Consider the following 9,696-nt stretch of genomic DNA (forward strand, 5'->3'; position numbering starts at 1 on the left):
CAAAAGATAATTGTATAATATATAGTTCAATTTTATCAGCAATTTAAAGGATGTGTGTTCATGTCAATTATGATTTAATTATTTATTTGACTTTTAGTTGTTCATCAATATTTAGGTGTAATAGCTAACAGTCTTTGAGATAGTAACTAACTTTTTTTTAAGATTTGGTAATGAAAAATTAATTTTTTAATTTGATGTCATAATTAGTTTATTAAGTTTCATAATCGAAGTAACTATAGATTATTAGATTAGATTTAAAATCCAACCCAATAATTGGTAGAGTTAGGTAGATGGGGTTAGGAGTGATAACGAGTCGGACAGATACCGAATCCACGTAGGTTTGGTATTAGCTCATTAATATATCGAGTCGAGCCCTTTTTACCGAGTTTTAATCGAGCTTTTACCGAATTTTGACAAGCTCTAATCAGATTTACCATTAATGCGTGAAATAAGTAGCATAAAAGATGGTCCTGTTTAGACCTGGCCATAGGTCGGGCTGGGCCGGGCCAGACGAGCTTTTCTATAAAAGTCCTCAGCCCAAGTCCAGCCCAACCCACTAGTAATTTAGGCGGGCTCAGACCCGGCCAGACGAGCTTTTCTATAAAAGTCTTCAGCCCAAGCCCAGCCCACTAGTAATGTAGGCGGGCTCGGATCGTACTGGACTCGGGCTTAAAAATCAAATTCCACTCCCAGCCCATATAAACCCACCTAAACATATATACATAATTTTTTAATTATAAAAAATAAAATTTAATATTTAAAAATAAATATTTAATATATAAATCTATAAATATATAAAATTTATTAATTAATATTAATAGGCGGCCGAGCTGGGCCGGCTCGCGCTATTTTTATTAATCCCAAGCTCGCCCAAAAAATAGATGGCCTTTAGCATGCCTGGATCAGGCTGGACCTAACATCAATTAGCATTGTCCAAGCCCAGCCCAAGGGACACGGGCCTGGACGGGGCGGGCGGGTACCCGGACCCGTGGACAGGTCTAGTCCTGTTTAGCAAATAACTATTAGCAGTTAGCTGATTATATTTACATTGTTGGGTAAAAAATTTCTTAATTGCCATTATTGATAATATTTTTGCACATTATCCTTAGACAGATTAAGTACCATTCAGGGTATAATTGTAGGGTAAATTACACTCATGCCCACTAAACGACCTGGACTAACATTATGACTACTAAACTTTAAAACAAAACATAAAAATTATTCAATTTTACATTTTCTAACATATGGCTCTAAACTTCAATTAATGTCTAAAAATAAATTTACTTACCTCAAAATAGACAATTCTAAAAATTAATGTTATTCAAAGTAACTTTAGCCCTTGTTTGGGAGGAGGTTAATGGAAGTAAATGGAAGTAATGGAAGGTTAAGTATTAAGTTAACCTTATTTGGAGTTATTTTTTGAGAGTAAATGGAGGTTAATGGGGTTAAATGTTTACTTCCTCTAACCTCCAAACTCTAACCTCCAAATTGAGGGTTAATGGGAGTAACGTAAACTTTTTTAAATTTTTTTGTCTCTGCAGAGTAAATTTAACTTTCCTTACTATCCATATTTAAACTCCCAAACGAAGTTAAACATTTAACCTCATTTACTCCTATAAACTCCCAAACAAGGTTAAATTTTAACTTTCCTTTCCATCACTTTCCTTCCCTTTCCATTACCTCCTTTAACTCTCACCTCCATTAACCTTCAAACTCCCAAACAAAGGCTTAGGGAGTGTTTGGTTATCCACCTTTCTCCTTCTATTTTGTTTTCATTCTAAAAGTGGGAGTTTTAGGTGTTTGATTAGATACATCCAGTTTGCCTTTTATAGAAAAGTAGTATTTTTTTTAGAATCTCTACTTTTGCCTAGCCTATATCTACAACTGACGCAACTCTGTACAGCACGACCAAATAAATAAAGGTGGAAACCCGGTTGGGCGTTGACTACTTTTATTTTGGAGTTTGACACCAGTAGGCTGAGTTGGCCGTGAATGAACCATTGGAGAACCGTGCGGGAAGGTTTCCCATCACACGGCTCACCACGCATCATCTCTTAATTACTTGAGAAAGACGGTGCAATCGGTTCAATAGTTAGGATTGCAAAGCTCGGCCGCAAGGGAATACCTTTCTTGAAAAACATCTTTTTCCAACAGCAAACGACATGTAAACCATATGGACCCTTAATTTTAAACTTTTTCGTTTTGTAAAATCAATTAGATATTGTTTGGATAAGAAAGAGACATTGAATGTTTAGACAGAAAAAGCTCTGAAAATGGTGATTTTTAAAAATAAAAAAAGAACATGGTAAATTTGATTCTAAAAAACTTTAACTTTTAGACATTTCTATTCATTTTGAGACGTGAATTGAATTTTAATGATCATAATGTTAAAAAAAAAAAACTTAAGTAGGCTCGATTCGGTTACAACCATTATGATATTTTTTTTCTGATCGGGTCAGGAATGGCTCATTAGACACTACCCCGATAATAGACCCGACCTAATTACATAAATTGCCACCCGTAATAGCAGCAGTGTTTCAAACATGTAGCAGTGAACAATAGAGTAGGCTATTATGTTCATCCAAGTAAAAGTGACCTGAAAAATTCTTCACACAACTCACTCCTGAAGAACATAAGATGGCCGCTCTCCGGAACCTCATGATACCGAATCCACGGCAGCTTCTCGGCAACATATCGATTTATCCGGTAAGGAATGATTCTGTCTTCATAGCCTTGCCAAATGTGGACTGAACCTTCACCGTTAGGGAAAGGATTACTCATCTCCAGAGGATCAAATTCCCATTTGCTATAACCAACTAGTAAGTCACGGTGCAACGATTCGTGTTCGCCTTGTTGTTGAATCTTTTCCTTTTCGTTCATTCGATTTCGAAACATAACATTGTTAACAGAAATTTGATCAAAATGCAGAAACAAATGATTGAAATGTAGGTACCTGTCCAACAGCTGGAGTTTCTGATAACTTCTTAATCATCTCCATATCTTGACGGGAAAAGATCGCGGTATTTCCGGCTAATATACTCAACGAAGCGAACCATTTCTGAGTCATCCACCAGTAGAATAACCAGGGTGCGTAATGCGCGACTCGGAATGTCCATTTATCGCATTTCTGAAGCCTTTTCAAGCCCTCCTTGGACATATCGGCCGGAAGACGAGGCCACCAGTAGTGCACAAATGGGACTACAAGGGAAGCTCCGGCCAACCTGTGAGAATAAGAATATAACTTAACCGTTAAAGTATTTCGAAAGGAGCTAAACGAGTCGGGTTTTAAGTATCGTGCCTATGCGGTATGTATTTTAGGCAACCGTAGACAGGGTATGCTCCCATTGAGATTCCAATTACGTAAAATGTAGATCCCATATGCAACTTGTCCGCGAGCTCTTGAATGTCATATGCTTCGCTCTTCACTGAGCGCGACGGACACGGATCACTCTCTCCATATCCTGGTCTATCAAAGCTAAGGATATATATTTGAAGCTCTTCTATGAGCTCCTGAAGATGAATGCAAAAGGGAATTAGTAGTATGAATATGATGCACGGTAAAATATACTCGTGGCTCCGTAACTTTGGCGACCTATGCTTCAAAACCGGGATAGTAGTCTTTCAACTTTGACATATACTAACATAAAAGTCCAAATTACTGTTAGCTACGTAAATTGCTGGTAAATCACACAGATAAAATAAAATACACCCATGGTCCGTCAACTTTGGCGTTACTAACATGATGGCCCCTAAAAAAAAGGAGCGTGATTTATCGCTAATTTACATGGTCAACAGTTATTTGGACTTTTTATATTAGTACATGTCAAAGTTTAGAGACATTTATGTTCGGTTTCGAAGTTCAAGAGTCATCATGTTAGTAAACCCAAAGTTGAGGGGTCATAGGTGTATTTTACCACTACTATGCATCAAAAAGACATCCGAGTCGGGGTGTCAAAATGAGTTGTCGTGTTATGCTATCTATATACTCCACATGATTACATATAATATAAATATAACAAACATGATAATCGTGTCAAATGAGAGTCGTGTGATCGTATCAGAAATTGATAGCCATACAAAACAGATGCTTAAGAAGTGAATAGAGTGTGAGCCTTAGGAACAGGTAAATTTAGATCTTTTGATCAAGTGAAATTCACACGGGTAAAATACACCCACGGCCCCTCAACTTTGGCATTACTAGCATGATGACCCCTGAAAGGACTGTGATTTACTAACAATTCACGTGTCAAGTGCTATTTACACGGGTCAACAACGATTTGGGCATTTATGTTTGTATATGTCAAAGTTTAGAGACTTTTATGTTGGGTTTCGAAGTTCACGAGCCATCATGTTAGTAACGCCAAAGTTGAAGCGCCATAGGTGTATTTTACCCCTACTATGCATCCAAAGGACATTCAAGTAAGGGTGCCAAAATGGGTTCCCGTGTTATATTCGTGTTGTGCAATCTAGATACTCCATATATTATATATGATATAAATACAACAGAAAATCGTGTCAAATGAGAGTCGTGTCAAATAGGTTATCTCTGTAAATCATTTTATCGTATCAGAAATTGATAGCCGTACAAATCCAGATGCATGAGACATTAAGAAAAGCAACAATTTAAGAAGTGAATAGAGCGGTGCACCTTAGGAACGGGTAAATTTAGATCTTTTGAGCTGTCAAAGCCATGAACTATGATGACTTTGTACTTAGCTTCTTCCTTCGGTACTCCAGACTCCCTGTAGGCTAAATGTCTGCCATCACTGAGTTTGATTCTCGGCGAAGTTATAGGAGGACCGCCTGGTGTTCCGCATATCTTCGGAGGTGGAGGTTTCAGTGCCTTATAAGCCCAACCCAGAACACCAACAAATGCTGCTACTGCTATTGGTACAAACATTGCTGCAAATAAAACTGAACCATGTATTAGCAACTATGTTGCACGGAAACGGAAGCTGACACAGAACCGCACACAGGGAAAAGTTGTTTTTATAAAAACATAGCTAAAAAATGGTAATGGACAATGGAAAAGAAACGGAAACGGTCAAAGCTAGTGACAAAGAGTTTCCGAGCAACATAGATTAGCAACATATGACTGAATTAAGTGTCAAAATACGGGATTAATTGAGCTCAAATCAAATTTAGGTATTAACTCAGTCCTAAACTTGGTAACATTTGACAAATTAGCTTAAGTATAATAAGTCCCTTTTCGTGTTAGTCACCGTCTTCACTCTGAGAAACAAAACGCTAAGCCTCTACATTGTAACAAAGTGTTCATATGTATATTTGGTATTAGGAATTAATTCTTGTCCTCAAAGGCTAAATTCTTTAAGAAAAATCCTCAGAAAATGGCGACGGATTTTGTTTCTAATACCGCAAGATTTTAAGAATTTAGGATTTGGTGGACGAGAATTGGTGGGACTGTAATGACCCGGTTGTGAGGCAGTGACGCTGAGGGGGAAGGGTTGAGCAAAAAACAATACTCAAGGATGACGATGGATACAAAAACAAATCGAATCCCACTTTGGAAATAGAGAACAAGTGATTGAGCTATATTAATAAACTGTGTTTTCAATATATGTAGACTTGTTTTAAAGTTGAGGCCAAAGAATGAGACATGGAATAAAACAGACCTATGTTGCACGGATACGGAAATGGACACTGGGAAACCTTATTTCTAAAAAACATAGGAAACGGAAACGTGGTGGAAACGTGTAAATATTAAAAATATAGAGGCATATTTATAAATGTTATATTAATATATTTAAAAAAATAAGAACGAAGAATAAGATGAAGAAAGTCGAAACTCAAACGAGATTCAAGAGACAAGAATTATAAATATAGATAAGTTCTTATAATTGAAGGGTATAAGGAAGAAATTATCAGATTCAACTCATCTTAGATCAAATAGGAATTGCAAAATAGAAAGTTTGAATTTCTAGAATTTTAGTCGAAATTCATAGGAAACAGTTTAAAAGCTGAGAGATGAGTTTCATATTTTGGGTAATTACGTTTCCTGAAACGTTTTGTATCAGTTTCCGGTAGTTTCTGGTTCCCACATCTGCCAGAAATGGTGAAACGCATGTCATGATGAGTTTCCGTGCATCATAGAAACAGACTATATTGGACCAGACTGTTAGAAACAACTTAAGAGCTATCGGAGACGGACACCGGAAACATTATTTCTAAAAGAATATAGCTAGGAAAGGGAAAAAAACGGGAAACGGACACGAAACGTGGAAATGCTAGTAACAAAGAGTTTCCGTGCAACATAGTTTGAGAACCGGATATTGTCTAGCATAGACAGCTCTATAGAACTATAGGCTACTAAAGATCATTCAAATCTTTAACATCTTAAACATCTTAAACATTTAAACCAGATATTCAACAGCAGAAACTCTAAGAGGCATTTTAACAAACAGGTTGTATTCATTCTTTCTATGAACCCAAAAACCAGATATTCAACAGCAGAAACTCTAAGAGGCATTTTAACAAACAGGTTGTATTCATTCTTTCTATGAACCCAAAATCCCCTATCATACTTCCACAATCACAAAACTATGCATCTATTATGCCAAATTTGATTTTACAACGCTATGTTTCATCAAATTTATTCTTCAGTTATACAGATTCAGTTAAATCCATGAATTCCAAACCAAACACCGTAGTTTTAGCCAAAATAACAAGTGAATAAATCAATTCATATACCAAATTCCTACATACCTATCTATCAAACAGCAAAATTAAGAATCCATAAATGAGAATCGAGATTAATTGAATCAAAAATCAAGTGAACTTACAGGATGACGTTGAAAAGAATTGCGTATGGCTTTGTTTTTCCTAGTATGAGGTGTAGCAGATGAAGCTGAAATGTTTGTTGAGTGATCCACCTTAGCTGAGCATAATCTTAGTCATTATACAGAAGAAGGAGAAGAAGAAAAGTTGAAACAAGTCGATATCAACTATGATCCGCATAATCCAAAAAGTGACATGAACTAGTACAGTGATATTTCTCCAAAGATTATTGTCAATGAAATTACGTGTTTCAATTCTGTTTAAAGAAAACGTACTTTGCACAAAAACAGGGGGTTGCTATTTACCTTCCCTCACTACCACTTTTTCTTTCCGATCAAGACTCAAATTATGAGAATAATTGATGAGTTAGGATCCGAGAAATCCAAAAATGGATAATTACGAGTCGGAAAAATTGGACTAGATACATTTTTCCTGAAAATATACGTTATTGAATGGTTTATCTATTCCAATAAAAAATGAAATTCTGAAAATAATTGATGAATTACAACCTCAGGATCTCGGAAATGGATGATTACGAGTAGGAAAAATTGGACGAGGTACATTTTACCGCCCGCTATTAGATAATTTTGCCCTTTAAACAATATTAATATCAAATTCTATTATTATTACAAAATGTGTGAAATATTTTTTAGAACGTATTGATATGCAATTGATGCAAAATACTCTGCTTTATAATTATGTCTGAAATTGACCTAACTTGTCAACCCTAAAAATAAAATTGCATTATTTTAGACGTTAGTGGTAAAATTGCTCCTGACTGCTGCTGACTGTCAACATTAAGGGTGCACACAATTCCTATTCAAAGCACAACTGTGAAACGAAAATGGACTCGAAAACATACACAGAAACAAGGAGGGATCAGGTATTGACGACTTCAGTCAGATGTCTAGGTTAATAGAGTTTGAGAGGGAAAAAAATTGTGATAAGAGAATTCTAGAGTTTTGTGGTGAGATACTTTAGCTGCACAATTAATTTCTTCTATTTAAGATAACGAGGGAAGTTGCAAAGAAGTCGATTTTTGTGCCTTAGATAAGCTGCAAGACACGTGTAAAGCGCAAATTGGAATGAATCCTCTCATAGAACTACTAAAATTTGGCATATACTTGTAGACTGTATATACTAGGATGACAATTCTAGCGAATTGGGTGTATTCTCTATTATTCCACGTATCTATGACAATTATCTTTCAATATTTCTTTAAATCTGAATGTATGGATTAGTCCACGCGATATGTGTTTTATTTGCCCGTTAGCATCATACAATATAGTTAAAGAACATTTTAACCAATTAAATCTCAATTTTCTTTTGAAAAAAAAGTAAACTTTTAATTTTTAATCTAAAATATTTACTGTATTATTAATCTATTTACAAATAACCAATAAAAAATTACGAAAATGTTTCAGTTTATCGACAAATGTGTTTAGAAAGTCTGATGTGGCAGTTAAATAACAGTCAAACCAACATTTTTAAAATTTTAGTAATGTATTGATCTTTCTTGAAAATATTAGGATTACATTACATAATTTCTTATGTTAGAGCTAAATATGTACTTTTTAAAAAAATATTAGCACCAAAAATGATCCTTATCACTTTTATATACATTCTTAATCTGTATTTTAAAATCAAGGCAAAGTATAAAAATAATGCTTGTGGTTTGCCATATTTGCTAATAGATGTCTGTGGTTTAAAAATTTACAAATAGAAATATGTGGTACGTTTTTTTAGGAAACAAAGTATTTGAAATTATACAGTTTAATTCTAATGACAATGAATAGCATTTTTATATTTTTATTAAATTACATTTACATGTTGACTACATAGACCCTAAAATCGAATTGCAGCGACATAAAATGAATTTAAATATCAATTTAGTTTATAAACTATCAAATTAGTAAGAAACGTAAAATGTCCACCATATTATTTATAGTTTCGATTTAGAAAGTTATGTTTTTTTACAGCTATGTTTTGTTGATATAAGAATAATTCTTTTAAGATAAAAACTGTTATTGTTTTGTAATCAGAACTTAACAGTGTAATTTGAAATAGTTTGTTTTCTTTTTTTTTTTTTTTTTGTAGAAAAGGAAAAGAAAAACGAATAACAACAAACTACCCAGGAATTAGCCTAGGGAAGCTAACCCCAATCCTATCTTCTAAGAGAAGATGAGAGATGAAACTAGGGGAAACAGGAAGGGTAGTAACGCCTAACGTCCCTTCATTTGCAAACTTTTAAATACGTTTGTTTTCTAAATAAACGTATCACATATCTTTATTTGCAAACTTTTAAATCATATTGCTCTATTTGCAAATTACGCAAACATTATTTTTTTTTGTACCTTTTTCTAAAATCACACACACACACATATATATATATATATAGGGGAGGGATCAAGTGAGAACCTCCTCTTAGGTGAAGACACTTTCTTAGGTGAGAACCACTAAAACTACGTAGTTTTGAGTCTAAACGTATCACATATCTTTATTTGCAAACTTTTAAATCATATTGCTCTATTTGCAAATTACGCAAACATTATTTTTTTTGTACCTTTTTCTAAAATCACACACACACACACACACACATACATATATATATATATATAGGGGAGGGATCAAGTGAGAACCTCCTCTTAGGTGAGGACACTTTCTTAGGTGAGAACCACTAAAACTACGTAGTTTTGAGTCTAAAAATTAAACAAAAAACACTGCTGCCATGGGGGTTCGAACCTTGGACCATGCTGATTAATATACCATCGCACTGTAGCTTTCATTGTTTAATATTTGATGCATTCACTTATTAATATTGATTAAATATGCATAATAATTAATTATTAATAGAAAAAAAAAGAAATATGCATAATAATGAATTATTAATAGAAAAAAATG

The 9,696-nt window shown here is 34.5% G+C and overlaps 1 protein-coding gene across 2 annotated transcripts; it reads right to left on the reverse strand.

Annotated features, from left to right (window-relative positions):
- Positions 1-2,389: 2,389 nt before the first annotated feature.
- LOC136223861 (uncharacterized) lies at positions 2,390-7,079 on the reverse strand. 2 transcript variants are annotated; one of them, XM_066012033.1, is made up of 5 exons: positions 6,801-7,079; positions 4,649-4,902; positions 3,299-3,510; positions 2,954-3,221; positions 2,390-2,868 (listed from the first exon to the last, which is right to left on the reverse strand). In XM_066012033.1, the coding sequence occupies exons 2-5, from the start codon at positions 4,898-4,900 to the stop codon at positions 2,578-2,580; spliced, it is 1,023 nt and encodes a 340-aa protein (XP_065868105.1). In that variant the 5' UTR covers positions 4,901-4,902; positions 6,801-7,079; the 3' UTR covers positions 2,390-2,577. The 2 variants fall into 2 exon arrangements, with proteins under 2 accessions (XP_065868105.1, XP_065868104.1); XM_066012032.1 differs by having other exon boundaries at positions 4,649-4,914.
- Positions 7,080-9,696: the final 2,617 nt, after the last annotated feature.

The sequence above is a fragment of the Euphorbia lathyris genome, chromosome 3, assembly GCF_963576675.1.
Source record: "Euphorbia lathyris chromosome 3, ddEupLath1.1, whole genome shotgun sequence".
NCBI lineage: Eukaryota > Viridiplantae > Streptophyta > Magnoliopsida > Malpighiales > Euphorbiaceae > Euphorbia > Euphorbia lathyris.

What these genes read in the sequence shown, in the direction of transcription:
- LOC136223861 (XM_066012033.1), bottom strand. Translation starts at nt 4,900, where the DNA reads ATGTTTGTACCAATAGCAGTAGCAGCATTTGTTGGTGTTCTGGGTTGG. An exon ending in TAAATTTACCCGTTCCTAAG is followed by an intron (nt 3,511 to 4,648) that starts GTGCACCGCTCT and finishes ATTCATCTTCAG; the next exon opens with GAGCTCATAGAAGAGCTTCA. An exon ending in AAACTCCAGCTGTTGGACAG is followed by an intron (nt 2,869 to 2,953) that starts GTACCTACATTT and finishes ATGAACGAAAAG; the next exon opens with GAAAAGATTCAACAACAAGG.